We start from the raw sequence: 27,580 nt of genomic DNA on the forward strand, positions 1-27,580 counted from the left end.
TTGTTGTACAATTTTTGATGTAAAATGCGTTCCCCTATCTGAGTAAATTCTGCTAATCATCCCATATCTAGGGATAATTAGTTCCAAAAGACTTTTTGATACTCTATTTGCTGTAGCCCTGACAACTGGAATTGCTTCCACCCAATGAATTAAGTGATCTACTATTACTAATAGGAACTTCCACCTCTGCACAGGAGGGAGTTCAGTGAAATCTATTTGGATGCTTTGAAAGGGCTGCATCGCCAATTCACATCCCCCGGAGGTAGTTTTTCTTATAACCTTTTTATTCACTCTTTGGCAAGTCATGCATGGTGTCCCTGCCCATGGCAGGGGGGTTGGAACTTGATGATCTTAAGGTCCTTTCCAACCCTAACTATTCTATGATTCTATGATTTGTTTCACTAACCCCAAAATTCCAGTATATCCATACTCCCTTAAAAAGTGGTCACACAGGGCCTGTGTGCCCCAGTAAGTCTTTTGATGTATGTTTTCTAATATCTGTCTGGTCAGTGGTTTATTGAGTTGCCTGCCATCAGGGAGTTCCCATTTCTCATGTTGATCCTGTTCTCCTATTTTACTCAACTCTCTTCTGACTCACTGAATTTTGGAATCTCCAATTCCTCTTCCTCAGGTAACAGAACCAACATGACTCTCTCAATTCCATTTTTTGCTGCATCTCTAGCTTCTTGGTCTGCTAGTTTATTTCCCCTTATTTCAGGTGTCATTCCTCTCTGATGTCCCCTAACATGCACTACAGCTATTTCTTCAGGTAATTTTAATGCTTCCAAGACTTCCAGGATAAGCCCTCCAGGAATCAACCCCTTCCTTTTTGAATGTAAAAGTCCCTGTTCTTCCCAAATTTTCCCAAAGGTTTGCACTACACCAAATGCATATTTTGAGTCATTATAAATAGTTCCCTTCCTATGCGCTAGGCATTCTAAAGCTCTTTTCAGAGCATATAGCTCACATGTTTGAGCAGACCAATCTGAGGGTAATTTCCCTTTTTCAATGATTTGCATGTTTTCTCTGTTAACTAGCGCATACCCTGACATCCTTTTTCCCTGTAGACATCTAGATGATCTGTCCACCTATATTCTTTCACCCTCCGGGAGAGCCTGTTCCATTAAATCCTCCCAAATCTTGGTCTGGTATTGTATAACTTCTAAACAGTTGTGGGGTAAACCTTCTTTTTGCTCCCCATATAAGAAATGAGCAGGGTTTAGGTTTTTGTCCACCATTAATGTTAAATAATCATTATTAATTAATATCACTTCATACAAATAAAAGGGTTTGTCCAGTGAGGGTCCAGCAAGCCCTCAGTCCCGTCTGTTAACATGTCTGTTCCCACCTCTCTGCCTGCCCCAGCACTCATCCCACTCTCAAACACAGGAGCTGCTTGAGCTCCCCTCCTTTCCCCCTTGGTTTTCTCTTTTTTTTTTTTTTTACAGTTGCTCACCCTGCTCTGCAGGGGCTGCAGATGCCTGCCTCTGCAACAGTACTTCTGGTTTAACCCCTTCTTAACTCTGAATGTGAATGTGCTGCTTATTGCCAGTGACGACAATCTTTTCCTCCTTATGAATATCAGATAGGACAGATACAGAGGGTGCGTCTCTCGGAGGTACCTGTAATACATGATTTTCCAACCTGTCTTTCTGATTACTCTGGGTTTGGTTGGTTTTTTTTTGTTTGTTAGGTTTTGTTTATTTTTTTAACTTTAAACATCTTTCCCCAACATCACAGGCTGAACAACATCTCTTCAGCTTAGCTTTCTGTTTTTCCCTGTCCTTTTCCAAAGCCAAAATTAAGGGATCTGGCTGAGCTATATTAATTTCGTATTCCGTCTGTCATGCCGGGTGGTTTCTTAAAGTGAAAAACATATCTGCATGCATCACTTCATCCCATTTTCCTTGTCACTTTAAGAACAACATCAATTGTAACAATGTATTATAGTTCAAAATTTCCATTGAAGGGCCACTTTTCCCCATCTTCCAATTTATATAAAGGCCACCATCAATTACAATATTTGATCAGGGTTTTCTTATTCACACTTCCTCCTGGTGGTACCCCTATATCTTTCCAATGAGCTAAAATGCAACCTAACGGGCTCTTTCTGAAAATTCCCCCACTCTGTTGTCTTCCCATTGTAATCCTTCAAAGATATATGATACGGTTAGCCCTACAACAATGACATTTTACCGAGAGTAAAAGGTATAATGAAGTGCAGCACCCACAACAGATACACCCAAATTCCAAACAGTTATGTAAATAAACCTCTTGTCTCCCACCAAAAGAGATTATATATTTTGAACAAGCAGGACACTTAGCTTGGATATACAAACTACAGTGATGACAGACAGGGTAAGGGCTAGTTCAAGCCCCATGTCAGGGAGCTTGAACACTACTTTGACAGTTAAACCCTATATTGTTCTACTGGTTCTTTAGTTCTCACAAATTTCCACAAATTGCTTGTACTAATTCGCCCAAACATTCAATCCGGTCCCAATCGGACCAATTTCCTGGGCAATTAACACACAAAAAATCCTGATCAAATTCCACCACACTTTACCCTTACAAACAAAACATTCAAAGACAAAAATTGGTTTATACACAACACTAGGGTGGACAGGACACCAAAACTCAACACTAGGTTCAATTTTAAAGGACATATACGCTTCGTTTGTCTCCGGTCGCTCTCCTCGCAGAGAACACGGAACCATGGATCAGGACTCCACACTTGCTTCATAGCTATGCCACCTCTCAGTCACACAAAACACTCATTCACACAAGGGCCTTTCTCTCAATCACCCACTTCACACAGAATGTCGTTTAAGCCAATAATTGGTAACACATAAATCTCAAGCCTTTGTTTACCTGCCAAAGGTTTGTAAAGACATTAGTACAGTTACCCTTGTACCAAACGAATCCTTGGGGCGAGCACCCATGCTCTTTACCTCACGTAGGAGGTCTTATGACTTATAGGCATCCTCTTTACCTGATATTCTCCAGGAGGTAGAGCCCCTAACACCCCTAGTCTTGTATCTCCTCCTGTTGAATTTTTTTATCTTGTCCTTCCTTTTGTACCTGAAGCATATTCCCTGTTAGCTAACATAACTCCCAGTGGACTGTCTGGGGGTATTTTGGCCAGCATTTCCTTGCTCCATTTCTTTCCCTGGACTCAGCTTACCCGCCCCTTGCCCCATACTTATACCCTGGGGGGGTCTTTCAGTCTTTTTTCAGTTACTTGTTCACTTCATCTCTTCACAAGCCAATTTGCTTGCAGGAGATTGGAACTGTGGTTAGAAAGACTCCGCTGTCGCTTCACAGGTCCCAGCTACCTGGTCTGTGTCTTCACAGATCCAGACTACCCAGTCCATGTCTCATTCACACACTGATCACCCCTATATTCCCGCCTAACTGAACAATACTTACAGTCCATTTTCTTGTCTGGGTCTTCGTGCACATGAATTACAGGCAACCATGGTTTCCCTGGGAGCCCTTCCCCGCTTTTGCTTTACGAGTCCCCTTCTTTGCCCAGGATATAACCTGCAAGCGCTGATAAGACCAGAAGAAACCTAGCAAACTGCCAAAATAGGCAGGGCGCATCTTTTGCTCAAATTCCCCTAGGCCCATGGAAGCAAGGCAGTCTTTATCCCAGATGAGCCTCCAATTGTGAAATACGAGCTCACTCCTCTAATAGCAGTAACAGGGTTTTATTGGGGGACAAAGTCAATAAAGCAAAAGCAGCAGCGCTGGGAGCGTGACCGTAGCCAGAGGTGCACTGATTAGCATTTGTTACCGTTTTATATACTTTCACTATTGCATTAGTCATATGCACATTCATAATTCCCACGTATAGGCGGGGAATATTATAACTAGCTCCAGGAGCTTATTATCATAAGTCTCCTCCTCTTGGCATCTGCGTACTGCCCTCTGGTGATTCTGGGCAGGGGTCTTGAGGAAGAAGAAACCAGACATATCTGTAATTCTTCTGATAACTAGCAAAGATTTAAAGCAGTGTGAGCTTCCTGCAGAATTTATTACAGGATGGGCAGACAAAGAGTATCCCAAGCTAGCAGATGTTTGGGAGGCTCTGTCTCTAACTGAGAAGTAGGATGGTGTGAAATAACTCATTCATGTTTAGTGGGGCCACTAAATCCTGTTAACTCACCACAGACTTACAACACAAACATTGTTCTTTAAAGCTAAAGGTACTTTAGAAGACTAGTGTGGAACAATTTACTCATGTTTAGTGGGGCCACTAAATTCCACAGACTTACAACACAAACATTGTTCTCTTTCTACAACTTAAGTTAAGCTAAAAAGTACTTTATGTTTTCCAGGCACTAGCTTTTCTTATATCAAGTCCCCACCCCCCCACCCCTTTTCCTTTACCTTTACAAATTCTTTTGCTATGTGACTCCATTTTGCTCAAGAGTTCTGGCCATTTTCAACTTGTCTAATCTTGTGTCCTTAGAAAGCTTTGTTTCTGTTATTGTGAACTCATACAGTTATATCCACATAACCACACCTATAATTTGAGAAAGCTGATACATTTATGTGTTTATCACAATACAAAGGTACTTCTGCTACCACTAATAATAATGATAAGGGAAATAGTAAGGGGACAGGATACAATTGCTCACCATGTGCAGACCAGTACCCAGCCCGACCTGAGCAGAGATCTGGGCCTTCTGGGTAACTCCTCCCCCCTCAGTTTATGTACTTGGCATGACGTGCTGTGGTATGTAATACCCCTTTGGCTGGTTTGGGTCAGGTGTCCTGTCTCTGCTTCCTCCTGGCTTCCCCTCCTCCATGAGACTCATAAAGTCCTTGATGGGAGTAAACATTAGCAACAGCTAAAAACCTCAGTGTGCTATCAGCACTTTTCCCAAACTGAAGTTGAAAACACGACACTGTACCAGGTACTAGGAAGGAGAAAAATGACTGCTACTGCTGAACCCAGGACTCCATTCCTCTGGAAGGATGGCCCGAAAAGCCGCATTGCCTGACATACTGGGGTAACCAGCCCCTTCAATATGTGTTCTGCAAGACATTCAAAGGGTAACAAAAACATTTCCATTTTAGTGGTTCTTAAGACTGGTAATGTGAGTCTGTGAGAAAGAGGCAAACATTGGTAGCTTCACAAGCACTGTGGCATGTACAGACCTGGTGGGAAGAATGCCTGGACTGGAGGCATCCCAGAAAGGCACTTAATGGGCATGTTCTGAGGGCATTTTCCTCTTTTTTTCTTTTTACAGGAAATACTTAGTTGTATTCATTAAAACATAAAATACCTCGGCTTCTGGAAAAAAGTAGTCATCTTATGAAAATAGGTTATCCACATGTGTGGCTTTGCACATAAATAAACAGCTATTATTCTGAATGCAGTGTGTGTGCCTGGAATAATATTTAAAGAAAGAAAGAAAGATTTTACCATAACAAGCTTGGAAATGCAGAGCTCTGAGAAGATTTAAGAGGGGGCAGCTGTCAAGTAAGCACTAACCCAAACAAAATACATGTCCTGAATGAAAATTTGTCATACTGCTCCATGTGTCTCTCCCACTCCAAATATTTAGCAAGTAACTCGGTTGAGAAAAACTCTGTAAGAAGTCATTTGGGGAATAAGCAAGAAAGGAAATTTCAACAAGATGTCTCAAAGACAATGAGTGGAAGACTTGGAGCAGATTCTCCTGGAAGGCATGCTAAGGCACGTGAAAAACAACAATTTGCTTGGTGACAGCCAGCATGGCTTCACTAAGGGGAAATCCTGCCTGACCAATTTGGTGACCTTTTATGATGGGGCTACAGAACTGATGGACAGCGGTAAAGCAGTTGATGTCATCTACCTGGATTTGTGTAAAGCATTCAACACTGTCCCACACGACATTCTTGTCTCTTAATTGGAGAGAAATCAATTTGATGAATGGACCACTCGGTGGATAAAGAACTAGCTGGATGGCCGCACACAAAGAGTTGTGGTCAATGGCTCAATGTCCGGCTGGAGACCTGTAACGAGTGGTGTCCCTCAGGGATTGGTGTTGGGACCGGTCTTGTTCGCTGACATGGACAGTGGGATTGAGTGCACCCTCAGCAAGTTTGCCAATGACACCAAGCTGTGTGGTTCGGTTGATACGCCGGAGGGAAGGAATGCCATGCAGAGGGATCTTGACACGCTTGTGAGGCGGGCTGATGCCAACCTCATGAAGTTTAACCGTGACAAGTGCAAGGTCCTACACCTGGGTGGGAGCAATCCCAGACACAGCTACAGGTTGGGCAGAGAAGAGATTCAGAGCAGCCCTGTGGAGAAGGACTTGGGGGTGCTGGTCGATGAGAAAATGAACATGAGCCAGCAGTGTGCGCTTGCAGCCCAGAAAGCCAACCATATCCTGGGGTGCATCAAAAGGAGTGTGACCAGCAGGTTGAAGGAGGTGATCCTGCTCCTTTATTCTGCTCTCGTGAGACTTCACTTGGAGTATTGTGTGCAGTTCTGGTGTTCTCAACATAAAAAGGACATGGATTTGTTGGAACAAGTCCAGAGGAGGGCCACGAGAATGATCAGGGGACTGGAGCACCTCCCGTATGAAGATAGGCTGAGAAAGTTGGGGCTGTTCAGCCTGGAGAAGAGAAGGCTGCATGGAGACCTCATAGCAGCCTTCCAGTATCTGAAGGGGGCCTATAGGGATGCTGGGGATGGACTCTTCATTAGGGACTGTAGTAATAGGACAAGGGGTAATGGGTTAAAACTTAAACAGGGGAAGTTTAGATTGGATATAAGGAGGAAATTCTTTCCTCTTAGGGTGGTGAGGCACTGGAATAGGTTGTCCAAGGAGGTTGTGAATGCTCCATTCTTGGCAGTGTTCAAGACCAGGTTGGATGAGGCCATGGGTGATATGGTTTAGTGTGAGGTGTCCCTGCCCATGGCAGGGGGGTTGGAACTTGATGATCTTAAGGTCCTTTCCAACCCTAACTATTCTATGATTCTAAGAGTTTCAGAAAACTGTGCCTTTATAAGTCATCAGAGGGGAGGTTTGGATGCAGCATTGTGGAGGAGATAGGAGTAACTTTTTTTATATGTGTATATATTTATAAAGGGTGAGCAGGAAGCAGTTAAAGTCTGCATAGGCCTTTCAAAGTGAAGGTGAGGGGCTTAGGTGCTTGTACTATGTTCCTTGCCAACTGTTTCAAATCAGAATTTATCATAAAGGTACAGCACAAGTAAGCACTCTCGCGCTTGTGTATGACTACATTTGGTGGAAAAACACTTTTGTACACACTGAAGTTTATCTTGGTGAAGGTAACACCTACCTGATAGTGTTTGTTTATTCCAGGTATACAGGTGGGATGACCACTCCAGTCTAGTTCTTCTGAGCCTGAATGAGCAGAGGCACCGAGGCCTCTTCTGTGACATTGTCCTTGTGGTGGATGAACAGAGAGTCCCTGCCCATCAGAACCTCCTTGCTGTTTGCAGTGACTATTTCAACTCCATGTTCACCATTGGTATGCAAGAAGCCCACCAAAAAGAGGTTGAACTTTTTGGATCCTCTTACCCTGGTCTCGAGGTTGTCATGGATTTCCTTTATGGCAGTGAGCTGTCTTTAAATGGAGGCAATATCGACTATGTGCTCAAAACAGCTCACCTGCTGCAGATCTGGAAGGTGGTTGATTTCTGTTGTGAGTATCTGGAGAATGAAGTAAGTGAGGAGAACTATTTGTACCTGCAAGAGCTGGCCTCTATTTACAACCTGAAGAGCCTTGACCCCTACATTGATTCTTTCATCTTGCAGAACTTCGGCACGCTGACTTTCACCCCGGACTTCCTGCAGAACATTTCCTTGCAGAAGTTGTGCCAGTACCTGAACAGCAGCAACGTGCAGCAGGAGTGTGAGCATGACTTGCTGCAGGCTGCCTTGCAGTGGCTTACCCAGTACCCAGAAAGGGAGAACGAGGCTTACCAGGTTCTGGATAACATTCATTTTCCCTTGACACCTAAAAGTGATCTTCTCCATTGAGTCAAGACTGCTGTCTGCTCTCTTCTTCCCAAAGAAACAAACTGTGAGGGGTTTATAGAGGAGGCAGTGCACTATCACAACAACATCACAGCTCATCTAGTGCTGCAGAACAAGTGGACAGACCTGCGGACTTGCGAAGAGAGGCTACTCTTTGGGGGTGGGGAGGTTTCCGAGTGATGCCTGCAACTGAGAGATGATACCTGCTTCCTGGACACCAGAAAGGGGCAGTGGGTAGCAGAGACCCCTCTCCCAGCCAGGCGAAGTCACCACTGTGCTGCAGTCTTGGGAGGCTTCATCTTCATAGCTGGAGGCAGCTTTTCAAGAGACGACGGAGGGGATGCAGCTTCAAATCTCTTATATAGGTATGATTCCCGCTGTAACCAGTGGATAAAGGTGAGACATGAGCTTTATTATTTCTCTGTTTAAAGTCCTTAATGTTTAGAGTGTTTTCTTCTTTTTGGTGAAAGGACAGGGCTCATTAGAATAGCCAACACAGCAATACTTGCAAATGGAAATTCAATCTATTTAAGTTGAAAAAGCAGCTACTTGAATCCTTTGTGGGAGTGCTTATGTTACAGCAGAAGACTTTGGGGCAGATTTTCAACTTCACTTGGGATTTGGGTGTCTCATCTGTGAAATTGTCAGCATCCATCTGCAACTCTAGAGTACTTTGGGAATAATGCTACAATGGACTTACAGAGTGATTGCTTAGTTCATCTTTCTCAAGTAGGGACACATATAATTAAATCAAAACTGGGTATGATATAAAAAGAAAATGTCTCTGACTCTTGTCAACGTCTCTGTACTAAATGTCTCTTAGAACAAGCTATTCAATACCAGTCCTGTAAAACCCTGGGGCCAGCACAGATTCCTGTATGAACCAATCATCCTTTGTTGTTCAGTTGTGGTTTTGAGTGATTCCAATATATTTCATGCAGAGTTTTGGAAGGAGGCCCATGTAAGACAACATTTCTAGAATAAACTGTCTCTTGGATGCTTCCTGTTGTCCACTTTTTTGGAAATTAATGCTATGTAACATGCTACTGAAGAAAAACAAAAGCATTTTATGAACATAATGGTCAAAACCAGTAGCTCTGCTTTCCAAATACATGGGAAGAAGCAACTATCCTATCCTCAGACATGAATGTACCTTCAGTCTGCTTGCTTACCAGATGTTTGAAGATGTCAGCATGCTATTCTTTTTGACAGGTTGCCTCCATGAGACAGCGCCATGTAGATTTCTACCTAGGAGCTGTTACCGACATGCTGGTAGCTGTTGGTGGCAGGAATGAAAATGGGGCACTTTCTTCAGTCGAGACCTACACTCCTCAGAAGGATTCATGGTCATACATAGCAGGCTTGCCCAGGTAATAGAGATGCTTGGAAAGTTATCCTGTGTTTGAAGAATGCTAGTAAAGGGAGCTGATGAATGGGTGTCTCTAGAAGAGACGCAAGGGGATATGTAACCACACGGTATCTGCAAGTAACAAACCATATCAGCATTTGGTATTTGAGCAACCAGCTCTTCTGTGACAGCGTGCCTCATGTCAGCTTGATTAGCTGTAATGTTTGTGCTGAGGTATGTCTGAAGGATGGGAGGGAGAGCTCTTGTAATTTCGCTCTACTTAAAATGTTTTTTCTGAGGTCATCTAGAGCTGAATCTTTTCAGAGGCACTGTTTAGATATCGAGCAAAGGCTTTTATAATTTATTTGGCTTTACTTTGTCACCTTGTGTCCTGGGTTCAGAAGTAGCAGTCATTTTTCTCAGTCTTAGAAGCTGGTGCAGATCTGTGTTTTTTACTTTCAGCCTGGGAACAACGCTGATAACACCAATGTTTTTAGTTGCTGTTAAGTAATGTTTACTCTGACCCAAGGACTTTTCTGAGTCTCATGCTTTGCCAGGGAGGAGGGGAAGCCAGGAGGAAGAAGGGACAGGACACCTGACCAAAACTAGCCAAAGAGATATTCCATATGACAGCACATCATGCCCAGTATATAAACTGGGGGCAGTTACCCAGAAGGGCTAGATCTCTGCTCGGGTCGGTCTGGGTATAGTTCGGTGGGTGGTGAGCGTTTTTTATTCTATTCCATTGTTATTTCACTAGTTAGGGTTGGAAAAGACCTTAATATCATCTCGTTCCAACCCCTCTGCCACGGGCAGGAACACCTCACACTAAACCATATCACCCAAGGCCTCATCCAACCTGGTCTTGAACACTGCCAAGAATGGAGCATTCACAACCTCCCTGGGCAACCTATTCCAGTGCCTCACCACCCTAAGAGGAAAGAATTTCCTCCTTATATCCAATCTAAACTTCCCCTGTTTAAGTTTTAACCCATGACCCCTTGTCCTATCACTACAGTCCCTAGTGAAGAGTCCCTCTCCAGAATACTTGTAAGCCCCCTTCAGATACTGGAAGGCTGCTATGAGGTCTCCACACAGCCTTCTCTTCTCCAGGCTGAACAGTCCCAACTTTCTCAGCCTATCTTCATATGGGAGGTGATCCAGTCCCCTGATCATTCTCGTGTCCCTCCTCTGGACTTGTTCCAACAGATCCATGTCCTTTTTATGTTGAGGACACCAGAACTGTCCCCAGTACTCCAAGTGAGGTCTGGCGAAAGCAGAGTAGAGGGGCAGGATCACCTTTGAGCTGCTGGTCATGATCCTTTTGATGCAGCTCAGGATATGGTTGGCTTTCTGGGCTGCAAGTGTACACTGCCAGCTCATGTTCATTATTGGTGGTAGCAGTAGTGGTTTTGTTTTATACCTTAGTTACGGGACTGTTCTTATCTCAACCCATGGAAGTTACGTTCTTTCAGTTCTCCTCCCCATCCCTCCGGGAGAGGGGGGAGAAGGGGGGGGTGGGGTGGGCTGCATATTTCTGGGTTGCCAGATGAGCTTAAACCATAACAGTTTTTTGGAAAACTATGACACCTTGGTGTGATGGTTTTCCTTGTAAGGTGTTTCTGGCTGCTCTGGTTGGCTGTTGCAGACAAACCGCATTGACCTGTATTACAAATAGGTAACCCTGGCAAATATGACCTCTCTTTCTCTCAGAGTTAAAACTTAGCTGTGCTACTTCTGAGAGGCTTTAGTACTGCAGCTCTTGTAACTGCAGCACAGGACATTGCTACTATTGTGAAGCAGTGTTTGGTGACTTTGTAAGAATGGTAGGATAGCATTTCATTTGTAAACAACTCTTCAGGTTTAGAAATAGTTGACATGCATGGAAATTACAAGAGTATTGGCTACGTGGATGGTGTTTCCATGATGTCTGAAACCCGTGACATCAGCAGCAGCACTTGCCTTCTTAATGGCATTATGAGTAAGATAGTTGCAGTCTGATTTCTAAGTTCATGCTTTTTCCCTTGTTCCCTCAGCCACAGAGATGCAGAGCCAGAGGCAGCCAGTGCCGGCACAGGTGCCTGTTGCTCAGTTCTATTTTGGGTGGGTGCTGCAATGCGAGTGTGATCCAGACTAACAGCTGGGCTTGAGTGCTCTTCAGAACCAGGGTGCTTTTATCCTTTTTATTTCTGCTCAAACAGAAAGACTGAGCAGCTGAGGTTAAACACCGCATTCTTTCCTGGGAAGCTGTGTATAAGAGCATCTCCATTTTTAAGCCTTCCTGTTAATTGGAGTGACCTGAGAGATCCCAGTAACATCTCATAGAAATTGTAGCACAGCTTTTCTTTTAAACATTTTTGAAAGAAATGTAGATGTGACCTGACTGTCTTGTATGATGTTAGAAAACCACCTTAGAACAGGTATGGATATTTTTGCTCATAAGTGATCCTGGGGATGTTTGCATGTTTGGCTTAAGCCAACCAGACTGCAAGCTGTCCAAAAAGGGGAAGTTTGTCTTCATGTTCCTCCTGCTACCTGAGTTCTGGCTTTGGGAATTTTTCAGCTGCAGTATTTAAAAGTGAACTTGGACATGGGGCATGTTGATGAATTATTTTTTTTTTTTTTAAATAAATTGCCTAGCTGATCCACTTGGACAAGGAAAAAGTCCCCCTTATGGGATAGACCCCACTTAAATTGACTTATATGGTCACTCACTAAGCTGCAGGGTTGGGCTGTACAGTGACTGTTTTAAGTTATTTCTGCATCCCCCAGAAATAGTTTTGCATCCTCTCTTCCTGCCTGCTCTGTCCTCATCCCATGCTAACTGTCCCTTGTGCCAGCTCTGGTGTTCCTAGGGAACTAGGTAGTTTCCCAGTTTTCCATGTAGCTGCTCTCTTGCATGTTAATATGTCTTTAGTTAGATCTTAATGGACACTTACTACCTAGAGCTTTTCTGTCTTTTCAGCCCCCTTTCTCCTTTTGGAGAACTCTTGCTTTGAGCAGCATATTGTTTGCAACAACCACCTTCCTGCACAGAAGGAATAAAGCAAAAAGTACTTCATGCAGCTTGCAAAAGGCAAAAATCAGCACAGAGGTGGACAAAGGAAGAAACCTTTCTGAATGCAGGAACAGGCAAATGCTGCTTGAGCTCGGAGATGAGCAGCTCAGGCTGATGTGGGTGGCTGCCAGAAGGGACCCGGGCAGTCCTTTCCTGATTGTCCTGGGTTCAGCAGTAGCAGTCATTTTTCTCAGTCTTAGAAGCTGGTGCAGTTCTGTGTTTTTGACTTTCAGCCTGGGAACAATGCTGATAACACCAATGTTTTTAGTTGCTGTTAAGTAATGTTTACTCTGACCAAGGACTTTCTGAGTCTCATGCTCTGGCAGGGAGGAGGGGAAGCCAGGAGGAAGCAGAGACAGGACACCTGACCCAAACTAGCCAGAGGTATTCCATACGACAGCACATCATGCCCAATATATAAACTGGGGACAGTTGCCCAGAAGGGCAAGATCACTGCTCATGTCAGGCTGGGTATCAGTTGGCAGGTGGTGAGTGGTTGTATTTTCTTCCCTTGTTATTTCCCTTATCATTATTATTACTGGTGGTAGCAGTAGTGGTTTTGCATTATACTTTAATTACTGGACTGTTCTTATCTCAACCCATGGGAGTTACATTCCTCTGTTCTCCTCCCCATCCCTCCAGGAGTGGGGGGAGGAAGGGGGGGGGGGGGTGAGCGAGTGGTTGCATGGTTCTCGGTTGCCAGCTGGGCTTAAGCCATGACAAGTTGCAATGGAATACACCTGCTCAATAGTCTGTAAACAGTTGTGAGTCAGCTCTCCTGCTTCTGGATCAGTTGTCAAAACCACTACTGAGTTCAAAAGGTTAGTTACTTTCAATTCTATATGTCCTCCTGTTCTAACAGCACAGTCTGCTTGGGGAAAGCCAATGACTGCTTTTCTGTTCCAGAATGATTGTTACCATGTGAAATAGAAATACAGTCCATTTTTGTCCCAAAGTATTTGACAAAATTTTCTATTAGAGGCTCTAGTCTTGCTTCCAGTTTTATAGGATATTGTTTCTGTCTTACCGGTCTGATGTTTGGTTTCAGATGAGTAGTTATTGGTTCTGCATTTCATGATCGTCCTGGTGCTCCAGCAGCCCATACTTGTGGGGTATATTCTTCATTTCTGGTCTATCCAACTCAGTAGCTGGTTTCTGTAACATAAAATCTTGTGCCTCCACAGCCTTTTCATGAGGAACATGTATCTGAATCTTCTTTAAACCGAAGTTATGCATGTAAATTACTCAGTATATCTCTATCCAATAGCAGCATGGGACACTCAGGCATGCAAAGAAATTGATGGGCCAACATCTGTTTGCCAATTTTAAAATTTAAAAGTTGAAAGAAAGGCCGGGTTCCTGTCCACCCTGTGGCACCAATGCCTGAAGCTCTTTGTTTGCTTAGTTGCCATTTAGAAGTATTTATAACAGAATAAGTAGCTTCTGTTTCTACGAGAAATTTTACCTTATCATTCCCCAACCTAACTGTAGCTGGGGGTTCTGCTGGGGAGGGTTTTGAATCTTCCCCCAGTCCTCCTCAGTATAAATCAGGGGACGGCACCAAGAAGGATGGTGGCAGATGACAACCATTCATCATCAGCCACTAATGGTAATTTGGCAAGGTGAGTAACTCCAGAGAAAATGCCTTCACCGCCGGAGCGAGGGGAAACACAGTGTCCAGGAGCCTCAATTCTGAGTGGCAAGAACTACCGAGGGAGTCTTCAACAGGACTTGCCCAGGAGCAGGCAGCTCTGCTGATGTGAGCAGCTGATTCACAGCGGGCAGCACCAGCCCTGAGTGGTTAAAACATGCCCCAGCAAGCATGAGCAACCAGGAGCATGGTGAACAGGGTGGGCAGGCAGGGCGTGTCATGGCATTTCATGCAGTCAGAGTGAGTAGTCAGCGAGTGTGATGGTGAGCACTTGTCTCAGGCCCACAGCTTGGTCTGGTAGCTCTGCTCTGGCTGCCCTGGCAGTGGCCAGCTTCTACACCCAGACAGAACTGATGAGAGGAGGCTGCAGCACAGACCTTGGAGTATAGTTGGTACCTCCACTTGTCTCTTAAGGCAAGGGTGCACAATGGGCAGGGCCGCACTCAGTGTGCCCTGGTAGAGGTCCTCCTGCAGCAGGTGACTGATCTGCGGGAGACTGTCAGTAAGCTAAAAGATGTCAGGGAAGCTGAGAGGGAGCTGGGCTGTTTCCCCAGGCCCAAGCCGTGCAGGGGCCACAAGCATAGCACATAGCACATCCAGAAAAGGAAGAGGGCATTAATGCCAGAAGCTGAGAACTAGTAACAAAAAAAAAAAAACAAAGAAGGGGAAAAAAAACCACAAAACCCAACCAAATCCCCCCCACACACACATGCAGAAAGTAGAACAGAGCAAGTCTGATGGAGTGGCTTGGTGACACTTCACATGCTGAGGTTTTCAACTCCAGTTCCTGCTCTAACCTTCAACCACAAAATTAGGCTCAGCTTCTGCCAGAGGCAGCTGCGTTACTTTGTGTTTTTCAGGGCAGTGTTTGTCACAAAACAGGAATTCAAAACAAAGAAGGAAGTTCATTATGATAACATTTTTTTTTAAATCTTTTAATCACATTTTCTGTATCTGCACTGGTAGTAGCTCTTATCTCCTCCAGCAAAATGTAGAAGATGGGGTGTGGGCCAGAAGGGAAGAGATATAGCAGTAGGAAGGGATATTTAGCTTCTGTGCCCATCCCTTCCTACACTTTTTTACTGACTAGCAGCCTTCCAGTATCTGAAGGGGGCTTACAGAGATTCTGGAAAGGGATCCTTCATTAGGGACTGTAGTGACAGGGGGTAACGGGTTCAAACTAAAACAGGGGAAGTTTAGGTTATATATAAGGAAGAAGTTCTTTACTGTGAGGGTGGTGAGGCACTGGAATGGGTTGGCCAAGATAGTTGTGAATGCTCCATCCCTGGCAGTGTTCAAGGCCAGGCTGGACAGAGTCTTGGGTGACATGGTTTAGTGTGAGGTATCCCTGCCCATGTCAGGGGGGTTTGGAACTAGATGATCTTAAGGTCCTTTCCAACCCTAACTGTTCTATGATTAATATGAAGCTGTAACCCTAGACCTTAAACTGACGACAGTGTGTGCACCTTTAATTCAGTAGAATAGATCAAACTTCTAACTTACTAAAACATAGAGAGAAAAGAATGTACAGCTCATGGGGGAACATCACAGAACTGATAACAGCTAGGAAGACAGCAAATAATAACCAAGGATGTCAGCCTTCAAGATAACAGAGCGGCACCCAGCGTGGAGCAAGACTGGAACAGAACAGAAGCAAGGACATGCCAGCTGCTAACTCAGCACTAGGACCTTGCAAGTGTGAGCAAGCACTGAGGTCATTCAGTAAACACAGTGAAGAAGACTATTGGTGACCACCAGAGACCTCCACTCAGCAAGAAAGCACATGCGTAATTAGGATGCAAATATTATAAGTAGTTCCTGGAAATGTAATTAATATGTAAATAATTCCTGGAGCCCTCATGAATATGCATGAGTATGCTAAATATGTAACCACTGTTGGCAAATATCTGTTGCACTCACCTTTGCGAAATGATTCGCGTGTGTGCCCAGCACTGCAATAAAGAATGCCTGCTTTCTGAAACTTCAAACTGAGTCTTAGAGAGTTACTCTGACCGATTTTTGCAGTAACAAAGCAGGGTATGTGCAATTTTGGATGAGCTTTTCAGAAGTCAGGCAAAATGAAACATCTCCAGCATATTTCAATGAGTAACATTGAAAAATAACAAATTGATGGTCAATTTGGTTCTTTTTTTTGCCTTTTTGAGATATGATTGCCTCTTTCAAATGATTCTTGTATCTATTGCTGTTCACTAGGCATAGCCACTGATTGTGGCAAAAAGAAAAACATTAGCTTTTTCTGTAGCTGTCTAAGCTAGGCTGCATGCATGTGCTTGGGAGAGTGTCTGTTGCTTGCTTACCTGTACAGAACTCCACTTTCCAGTTAGTGTAGGAAAACATTGAACCTACTTCAACAAAGGTCATTCAAGTTTTTCTTAACTTGCTGTCATTTTTTAAAATGCTGAATGTAATGTGATTGTTGTCAGCAGCACAATAACCCTGGGCTTTGTGCTGGATCCAGTGTCATTTTACTGTTCTCCTGACTCCTAAAAGCTATCTGTTATCTGGCACTACCTCCACAGTGGAGCATGCTGCACATCCTCCAGGTGGTTTGCTGGTTAGATGTGGGTTTAAAATCTGGTGCAGTTTGAGAAAGGAGATGAATTCAAGTTGTTCATACCACTTCCCAGATAGGTAGTCTACTTCTTAAGACCCATCCCTGTGGATATAGAGAAACAAAGACTCCAGCAACCAGACTGGGTGCCACTGGAGACATATACTAATGGTTCTTGTTCGTAAGAGACCACAAACAAGGTAGAGCAGCATCTATGTACACTTCACTTGCCAGAGCAGGTGTGAAAGTTGGAGAGCATTGCTCAGGGTCTGTCATGTCAAAAGGAAGAACCGAGAACGGGTTATGTGCTTCCATGATTAGACAGATTGCGAGCTGTGGAATTTTTTGGGATAAAGCCTCATAAGTATGCCTTAGTCCTCTCTTCTTTTTTTTTTTTTTTCTTCTTTTTCCTGTGTGGCTGAGAAGCAGTACTGTTCTGAAGTCATCTCTGCAAGGTCTCCAGGGATGGGGCTCCAGCCCCTGTAGTTAAAAGGTCTGTCCTGGTCACCCAGCATTCTTAGACCAAGTGTTTCAAAGATTTTTCTGTTTCTTGTAGCAGGATCCTGCTAAAAGATCTTATTCAGACATTGGTCAGGGATCAGAATCTTTGGTAGGCATCCAGAATAATAAACATCTTTTAGCTTTTCTCAGAACTGTTGTGCTTTCTGTGTAAATGTGGGGGTTCTTTTCTATTTCACCTTTTCCTTTGTTGCAAAAGTGCTTGGCACTTAAGTGGGTGGAAGAGCTTATGATACCATTTGCAAGAAACTATTACCATGCGAAATAAAACCAGCTCAGGGTTCTATCCACATTGTTCTGTGTTCAGACATGGTTCAAAAGGCTAAAGTAATGCTAATGTAGGTTTGCTTGCCATAGAGGTTGAGTTGTTGAGTCCTTGACTGCAAAGGATGATAGTAGAGACAGGTGAGTGCAGCATGAGGAGTATATTGCTCTGCAGTTCTATGGATATTATATTGTTTGGGCTCTTTGTACCAGTGCATAAGCCAGTTTGCTGTGGCTGGTGCTGCAGCTACATCTTTTGACACCCCCCCCCCCACCCAAAAAAAGGAAAAAAAAATGTGCAGGAAGGGTATGTTCAAAGAAGACAAGGCTGGCCCTCACCTTAGCATTCCACTTCTAAGAGCTCAAAGGGGTTTTGTTGGGGAATATCCTAGTGTGAAGCCAAGAAGAACCTCAAAAATTAGGTTTGTAGTGGCTTTATTATAGCTGATCAAAGGGTTTTTCTCTCTGCCCTACGGAAATGTCACATATGGTGTTGGTTCTGCCATCTCATTATGTCTTATTTCAAATGAGGACTCTGAGGTATGATTGACTGAGGTCTGTTGCTTTGTCTTGGAGTGACTAAAGAGGTTATTAACTGTATAGGTGTTGTGGTTTAAAACCCAGCCACTAACTCAGAACCACTCAGCTGCTCACTCACTCCCCCCCTTCTCCCTGGAGGGATGGGAAGGAGAATCAAAAGAATGTAACTCCCATGGGCTGAGAAAAGAACAGTCCAGTAACTAAGGTATAACACAAAATTACTACTGCTATCACCAATAATAATAATGATAAGGGCAACAACAAGGGAAGCAAATGCAATTGCCCACCACCTGCCGACCGATACCCAGCCCGACCCGAGCAGCGATCTGGGCCTTTTGGGTAACTCCCCCCAGTTTATATAACTGGGCTTGACCTGCTGTGGTGTGGAATACCCCTTTGCCTAGTTTGGTTCAGGTGTCCTGTCTCTGCTTCCTCACAGCTTCCCCTCCTCCCTACAGAGCATGAGACCAAGAAAGTCCTTGGTAGGACTAAACATTACTTAGCAGCAATTGAAAACATTGGTGTTATCAGCATTGTTCCCAGGCTGAAAGTCAAAAACAGAGCACTGCACTAGCTACTAAGGCTGAGAAAAATGACTGCCGTAGCTGAACCAGGACAACAGCAGAAGTGGTAAAGCAGGTGAATAACTCATAAAAAGGACAGTTACATGTATCATAACTGCAGATACACTGGGCTGTGGACAGTAGTGGGTAAGAAATGTGATTCATGTTTCTGAAGCTGTCAAACGGAAAGGCAGCAGTAGTTTTCTTGGTTAATAGCCACTCTCAAGTCTGAGAGGTATCATGATTATTTCCTCTTTCTGTCATAGAAACCCTTGCTGCATGTGGACGGTATTTTTCCTCCCTGGCCCTCTCAGACTGATCCAATCCATGCACTGGATCAGGAAAATGGGAGTGAAGATCATGCCGACTAGAGCAGGATGGTTTACTTGTATTGTTTGACACACTGTAGAGTATGCCTTAAAAAGTGACTGTGATACCTTTAGCATTCTGCAGTGCAGGGTGGAGCACTATGGATGAGAATAGTTACTGGGTAACTAACAGGGTTAGGGATTCACAGTATCACAGTATCACAGTATGTTAGAGATTGGAAGGGACCTCAAAAGATCATCTAGTCCAATCCCCCTGCCGGAGCAGGAACACCTAGATAAGGTTACACAGGAACGTGTCCAGGTGGGTTTTGAATGTCTCCAAAGAAGGAGATTCCACAACCTACCTGGGCAGCCTGTTCCAGTGTTCCGTCACCCTCACTGAGAAGAAGTTTCTTCTCAGGTTTAAGTGGAACCTCTTGTGTTCCAATTTGTACCCATTACCCCTTGTCCTTTCATTGTTTGCCACTGAGAAGAGCCTGGCTCCATCCTCGTGACACTCCCCCTTTAATATATTTATATACACTAATAAGGTCACCCCTTAATCTCCTCTTCTCCAAACTATAGAGACCCAGCTCCCTCAGTCTTTCCTCATAAGGGAGATGCTCCACTCCCTTAATCATCTTAGTTGCCCTGCGCTGGACTCTCTCCAGCAGGTCCCTGTCCTTTTTAAACTGAGGGGCCCAGAACTGGACACAATATTCCAGATGAGGTCTCACCAGGGCAGAGTAGAGGGGAAGGAGGACCTCTCTCGACCTACTAACCACCCCCCTTCTAATACACCCCAGGATGCCATTGGCCTTCTTGGCCACAAGGGCACAGTGTCGGCTCTGGTCATCCTGTCGTCCACCAGGACTCCCAGGTCCCTCTCCCCTACACTGCTCTCTAACAGGTCGTTCCCCAGCCTATACTGGAACCTGGGGTTGTTCCTGCCCAGATGCAGGACTTTACACTTTCCCTTGTTATATTTCATCAAGTTATTCCCCGCCCAGCTCTCCAGCCTGTCCAGGTCCCTCTGGATGGCAGCACAGCCTTCTGGCGTGTCGGTCACCCCTCCCAGCTTAGTGTCATCAGCAAACTTGCTGATAGTACACTCAATTCCCTCATCTAAATCGTTGATGAATATATTAAATAATACTGGTCCCAGTACCGACCCTTGAGGCACTCCACTAGATACAGGCCTCCAACTAGACTCCGGCCCATAGACTACAACTCTCTGGCTTCTCTCCTTCAGCCAGTTCACAGTCCACCTCACTACCCGATCATCCAGACCACACTTCCTCAATTTAGCCGCAAGGATGCTGTGGGAGACCGTGTCAAACGCTTTGCTGAAGTCAAGGTAGACCACATCCACCGCTCCGCCATCATCCATCCACCGTGTTATTTCCTCATAAAAGGCTACGAGATTGGTCAAGCATGACTTCCCCTTGGTGAAGCCATGTTGACTGCCCCTCATAACCCTCTTATCCTTGATATGCCTTAAGATGGCACCGAGGATAAGGTGTTCCATCACTTTCCCAGGAATGGAGGTGAGGCTAACCGGTCTATAGTTACCTGGGTCCTCCTTCTTGCCCTTTTTGAAGACAGGAGTGACATTTGCTTTCCTCCAGTCCTCAGGCACCTCTCCCGTTTCCCAAGACTTGGTAAAGATGATGGAGAGCGGTCCAGCAATGATCTCAGCCAGTTCCCTCAGCACCCGCGGGTGCATCCCATCTGGACCCATGGATTTATGGATGTCCAGATTGCTCAACTGGTCTTTAACCCATTCCTCATCGACTAAGGCAGACCGCTCCATTGACCTATCTTCATCCGAGGTCTCAGCGGTACAGGGCTCTTCAGGACTGCCTCCGGCAGAGTAGACAGAGACAAAGAAGTCATTCAGTAACTCTGCCATCTCTGTATCTTCTGTCACCAGGGCACCTGTCCCGTTCATCAGCAGGCCTACATTGCCTCTGGTGTTAGTTTTACCTGCCATGTATTTGAAAAAGCTCTTTCTGCTGTCCTTGACCCCTCTCGCCAGCTTTAATTCCAAGGAGGCCTTAGTCATCCTAGCAGCTTTCCTACATCCTCTAGCAGCAGCCTTATATTCTTCCCAAGTGGCCAGCCCTTCCTTCCATGACCTGTAAACTCTCCTCTTCCACTTGAGCATACCGAGCAATTCCCTATTTAGCCACGCAAGTCTCCTGACCCTCTTCCTTGACTTCCTACGTGTCGGGATGCTCTGATCTTGAGCTCGGAAAAAGCAGTCCTTGAACGTCAACCAACTATCTTGGGCCCCTTTCCCTTCAAGCAGCCTAGCCCACGGGATTTCCCCTAGCAATCGCTTGAAGAGGCCAAAGTTTGCCCTGCTAAAGTCCAGGGTTGCGATTCTACTTGCTATTCTACTGACCCTACCACACAAGATCCTGAATTCTACCATCTCGTGGTCGCTGCAACCAAGGCAGCCCTCAACCTTCACTCCTTCAACCAGACCCTCCTTGTTAGTGAGGATGAGAACCAGCAGCGCACCTCTCCTGGTTGGCTCATCCACCATTTGCATGAGGAAGTTATCATCCATACACTGGAGGAACCTCCTGGACTGCGGCTGGGTTGCCGAGTAATCCTTCCAGCAAACATCAGGGAAGTTAAAATCCCCCACGATGACCACGGCCTGTGACTGTGAGGCCGCTCTCAGCTGCCTATAGAAGGCCTCGTCAACTTCCTCACCCTGATCCGGTGGCCTGTAACAGACCCCCACAACAGTATCGCCCCTGCCAGCCTGCCCCTTAATTCTCAGCCACAGACTCTCAACTCGCTCATCATCTGTCCCCGGACAGAACTCAACGCATTGTAGCTGCTCTCGCACATAAAGAGGAACCCCACCGCCCTGCTTGGCTGGCCTGTCTTTCCTGAAAAGGACATAGCCCTCCATGACTATATTCCAGTCATGTGAGCTGTCCCACCACGTCTCTGTAATTGCCACCAGGTCATAATCTCCTGACTTAACACAGGTTTCTAGCTCCTCCTGCTTATTTCCCATGCTGCACGCATTGGCGTACAGACATTTCAGGGAGCGAGCCGAGCACACCGATTTCACCCTAGGATTACAGGAGGCCTCCCAGTCTTCATCAATTCTGGAGCGCTGTCCCACTGAGGCAAGCCCAGCTACAACCCCATCCCCCTTCAAATCTAGTCTAAAGCTCTCCAAATGAGCCCTGCTAATTCGTGCCCCAGCATCCTTTTACCTCTGTGTGATAAACCTTTCCCACATGCCAATGTCCAGGCCGGTGCCCTATAAAACCAGCCGTTATCAAAGAATCCAAAGCCCTGCCTGGAGCACCAGCCTTGAAGCCAATCGTTTATGGACTGCATTTTCCCATTCAGTCCCACATCATCAACAGAAGATGGAAGGAGTGAGGAGAAGATCACCTGAGCCCCAGAGTCTTTCACCATCCGCCCCAAGGCCCTGTAGTCTTTCTTCATCCCCCTCAGGCTGCGGGAAGCAACTTCCCCCTCACCCGTCTGGAAGACCAGCAGCAGGTAGTAGTCTGTCGGGCGCACCAGGTTGGGGAGCACCCTGGTGATATCCCTGATCCGGGCTCCAGGCAGACTACACACTTCCCTATGATGAGGGTCAACTCTGCATATCGGGCCCTCTGTTCCTTTCAGAATGGAATCACCTACTACAATGACCCTTCTTTCTTTCTTACCAGAGGCAGTCTTGAGGTGTGAAGTCGACCGCTTTTTCCTATGTGGCCTTGTAGGCGGGCCTTGCACCACATCCTCACCTACCTCTCCTTCCAGATCCAGGGCCTCAAACCTATTACAGAGGGACACCTGGGGAAGCGGGGCAGGAAGGGAGGAGGGCTGCCCACGACGCCGAACCGGAACTCGCTTCCAACCCTCCTCATCTTTTTGGTCCCCTACCTCCGGGCGACAGCTACATGACAGGGGCTGTCTCAGGCCATCCCCCTCTGTCTGAGAGGGCAGGGGGTCCATCCTCTTTTGGGGGGTATCTCCCTGGAGCCGTACCAACTGGCCAGCCAGGGAGTTACTCCAGCAGTCGATCTCCCTTTCACACTCCCTGATGCTCCTCAGCATCTCAACCTCCTCCTTAAGTTCAGCCACCAAGCTAAGCAAATCTTCCACCTGCTCACACCTCACACAGGTGGAATGCTGTCCTCCTTCCCCCGGCAGCAGCAGGCTCTGGCACTCCCTGCATCCAGAGACCTGAACAGCCACGGTTAGGGCCGGGGTCTCTGTCTGAGTTTGTCTTTAGTTACTGTTTGTCTTTAGTTACTGTTTACACTATACTTTAATAGCAATCCTTGTTGAACACTGTGTGTCTTGGTGAAATCCGTGAGCATTAAGCTGGATCATTTTTGGTTGCCTGTCCTAGATTTACCTACGGCCATGCTGGAACAGTCTACAAGGAATTTGCGTACATTTCAGGAGCCCATGATTACCAAATTGATCCCTATAGAAAAAATCTGCTGTGTTATGACTACTGCACAGATGCTTGGGAAGAGAAGAGGCCAATGATCGTTGCCCGAGGGTGGCAGAGCATGTGCATCTTACAGGACAATATCTACTCCATTGGTGGCAGCGATGACAACATAGAAACCATGGCTCGCTTTGACATTCTGAACGAGGAGTCCTACAGCCCTCAATGTAACCAGTGGACCAAAGTTGCTCCTCTGCTGCAAGCAAACAGTGAGTCAGGGGTGGCAGTTCGGGAAGGAAAGATTTACATCCTCGGAGGCTACAGCTGGGAAGAAACAGTCTTCTCCAAAACAGTCCAGGTTTATGATAGGGAGAAAAATAGGTGGTACAAAGGAACTGACTTACCCAAAGCAATTGCTGGTGTTTCTGCATGTGTCTGTGTGTTGAAACCCAAAACAGAGGACAAAAAGAAAAAGACAAAAACAAAAAAAAATCAAGATCGAGGAAGATCACAGAATCACAGAATCCCAAGGGTTGGAAGGGACCTCAAAAGATCATCTAGTCCAACCCCCCTGCAAGAGCAGGGTAACCTGGAGTACATCACACAGGAACTTGTCCATGCGGGCCTTGAATATCTCCAACATAGGAGACTCCACAACCCCCCTGGGCAACCTGTTCCAGTGCTCTGTCACTCTCACAGTAAAAAAGTTTGTCCCGATGTTCACATGGAACCTTGTATGCTCCAGTTTACAACCATTGCCCCTTGTCCTATCACTGGACATCACTGAAAAAAAACCCTAGCTCCATCATCCTGACACTCACCCTTTACATATTTGTAAACATTGATGAGGTCACCCCTCAGTCTCCTCTTCTCCAAGCTAAAGAGACCCAGCTCCTTCGGCCTCTCCTCATAAGGGAGATGTTCTGCTCCCTTAATCATCTTTGTGGCTCTGCGCTGGACTCTTTCAAGCAATTCCCTGTCCTTCTTGAACTGAGGGGCCCAGAACTGGACACAACATTCCAGATGCGGCCTAACCAAGGCAGAATAGAGGGGGAGGAGAACCTCTCTTGACCTACTAACCACACCCTTTCTAATACACCCTAGGATGGCATTGGCCTTCTTGGCCACAAAGGCACATTGCTGGCTCATGGTCATCCTCCTATCCACCAGGACCCCCAGGTCCCTTTCCCCTTCACTACTTTCCAGCAGGTCAGTCCCCAACCTGTACTGGTACATGGGGTTGTTCTTCCCCAGATGCAAGACTCTACACTTGCCCTTGTTGAATTTCATCAAATTTCTCCCCGCCCAACTCTCCAGCCTGTCCAGGTCTCGCTGAATGGCAACACAGCCTTCTGGTGTGTCAGCCATTCCTCCCAGTTTAGTGTCATCAGCAAACTTGCTGAGAGTACACTCGGTTCCCTCATCCAGGTCGTTGATGAAAATATTAAACAGCACTGGTCCCAGCACCGACCCCTGAGGGACTCCACTAGTCACAGACCTCCAGCTAGATTCTGCACCATTGACCACAACTCTCTGCCTTCTTCCTTCCAACCAGTTCTTGATCCACCTCACTACCTGATCGTCAAGCCCACACTTCCTTAGCTTATCTATGAGAATGCTGTGGGAGACAGTATCAAATGCCTTACTGAAATCAAGAAAAACCACATCTACTGCTCTACCATCATCCCTCCACCTAGTCACTTCCTCATAGAAGGCTATAAGGTTGGTCAAACATGACTTCCCCTTGGTAAAACCATGTTGGCTGCTCTTAATGACCCCCTCATCCTTGATATGTCTAGAGATGGTGTCAAGAATAAGTTGTTCCATCACCTTTCCAGGAATGGAGGTAAGGCTGACCGGTCTATAATTACCTGGGTCCTCCTTCTTGCCCTTCTTATAGACTGGTGTGACATTTGCCATCCTCCAATCCTCAGGCACCTCTCCTGTTTCCCACGACTTACCAAAGATGATGGAGAGTGGCCGAGCAATGACCTCCACCAGCTCCCTCAGCACCCGTGGGTGTATTCCATCCGGACCCGTTGATTTATAGATGTCCAGACTGCTTAACTGATCCGTAACCCAATCCTCATCTACCAAAGCAAACTCCTCCTTTGTCCTGACTCTTTCTGGGGCTACAGGAATCTTGGGTCTCCGGGGAGAGTCTGCAGGAGTAAAGACAGAGGCAAAGAAGGCATTCAGCACCTCTGCCTTCTTTAAATCCTCTGTCTCCAGGGCACGCACCTCGTTCAACAGCGGGCCTATATTGCCTCTTGTGTTAGTTTTATCCACTATGTATTTGAAAAAGCCCTTTCTATTGTCCTTAACACGACTTGCAAGATTAAGTTCCAAGGAGGCCTTAGCTGTCCTAATTGCCTCCCTACATCCTCTAACAACTGTCCTATATTCCTCCCATGTGGCCAGCCCCTCCTTCCATAATCTATAGATTCTCTTTTTCCACATAAGTTTGCCCAGCAATTCCTTGTTTAACCATGTTGGTCTCCTAGCTCCCTTACTTGATTTCCTACCCATTGGGACACTCTGATCCTGAGCTTGGAAGAAGTGGTCCTTAAATGCTGACCAACTATCTTGAGCCCCTTTGCCACCTAATACCCTTTCCCATGAAACTTCCCTTAGCAATTGATTGAAGAGGCCAAAGTTGGCCCTTTGGAAATCCCGAATTGTGGCCTTGCTAGGTATTCTATTCCTCCCACACAGGATCCTAAACTCCACCATCTCATGGTCACTGCAGCCAAGACTGCCATTGACCATCACCACTTCAACCAGTCCCTCCTTGCTGGTGAGTACTAAATCTAGCAGTACTCCTCTCCTAGTTGGTTTGTCCACCATTTGCATTAAGAAGTTATCATCAATGCACTGGAGGAACCTCCTAGAATGTGAATGATTGGCTGTGTAAGTCTTCCAGCAAATATCGGGGTAGTTAAAATCCCCCATGAGGACCAAGGCATGTAGTCGTGAGGCTGCTTTCAGTTGCCTGTAGAAAACCTCATCAACTCCTTCGTCCTGATCAGGAGGTCTATAATAGACCCCCACAACTGTATCACCCGTACCAGCCAGTCCCTTAATTCGTACCCACAGACTTTCCACTTGATCTTCATCTGCCCCTGGACAGAACTCACTACATTCTAGTTGCTTTCTCACATAAAGAGCAACTCCACCACCTCGCTTTGCTGACCTATCTTTCCTAAAAAGGACATAGCCATCCATGACCACATTCCAGTCATGTGAGTTGTCCCACCATGTCTCTGTAATTGCCACCAGATCATAACCTTTAGACTGCACACAGACTTCTAACTCCTCCTGTTTATTCTCCATGCTGCATGCATTGGTGTACAAGCATTTCAGGGAGCGAGCAGAGCATGCTAGTGGCACCCTTGGGAGGTGGGAGGCCTTTTGGTCTTCATTAATACTAGAACAATGCCCCATTAGTTCAAACCCAGCTACAACCCCCTCGCACTTTGAGTCTAGCCTAAAGCTCTGTTGACTCTCGCCCTGATACCCTTTTTCCCCTGTGGGACAGGGTCTAAACAACTATCCTTTCCCTCACCTCAAATGATGCAATAGATTGAGATTCCTCCCTAGTACACCATCCTTCAAGCACTAGCATGTTTCTCTTGGGCTTGTCCCCAACAGGCCCAGTTATCTCCCCTTCCCCCTTCATATCTAGTTTAAAGCCTTGTCAATGAGCCCTGCTAACTCCTGCCCCAAAAACCTTTTCCCCCTCTGGGACTGGTGTATCCCACCCGCCACCAGCAAACCAGGTGTCTCATATAGCAGCCCACGATTAAAAATCCAAAACCCCACCTTTGACACCAGTCACGTAGCCACATATTAATCTGCAGACTCTTTCTATTTATCTCTTCACCCTTGCTTGTAACAGGTATGGAGGCAAACACCACTTGCGCACCAGACCCTCTAACCAGTCGTCCCAGGGCCCTGAAGTCTCTCTTCATTGCCCTTGCCCTCCTTGTAATAATTTCATCACTGCCAACCTGAAAAACCAGCAGCGGATAGTAGTCAGAGGGCTGCACCAGATCAGAGAGTTTCCTTTTAACATCTCTAATCTGAGCCCCAGGTAGGCAGCAGACTTCCCTGTGGGATGGTTCTGGTCGACAAATGAGCCCTTCTGTTCCCCTCAGAAGGGAGTCACCCACCACAATTACTCTTCTTCTTTGTTGAAGAAGTTCTAAGGCATGAGGATGAGTTACAAGCCCTAGGTGACTCACTAGATAGATCTACCCCTCCATCTCCATTTACCTGGCCCTGTAGTTCCAAGACCTCATACCTGTTAT

General features: G+C 45.9%; 1 protein-coding gene across 1 annotated transcript; it reads left to right on the forward strand.

Annotated features, from left to right (window-relative positions):
• Positions 1-7,162: 7,162 nt before the first annotated feature.
• On the forward strand, positions 7,163-23,776 carry LOC133220064 (kelch-like protein 36; the record flags this gene model as incomplete). Its single annotated transcript, XM_061367897.1, is given in 4 exon segments — positions 7,163-7,204; positions 7,329-8,402; positions 9,219-9,376; positions 23,226-23,776. Coding segments are annotated over 4 exon segments (1,825 nt in total), but the record flags the coding sequence as incomplete, so codon positions are not given.
• Positions 23,777-27,580: the final 3,804 nt, after the last annotated feature.

Source organism: Neopsephotus bourkii, unplaced genomic scaffold, assembly GCF_033783945.1.
Source record: "Neopsephotus bourkii isolate Nb327-2 ecotype Australia unplaced genomic scaffold, CSIRO-AGI_Nbou_v1 NB_9, whole genome shotgun sequence".
NCBI lineage: Eukaryota > Metazoa > Chordata > Aves > Psittaciformes > Psittacidae > Neopsephotus > Neopsephotus bourkii.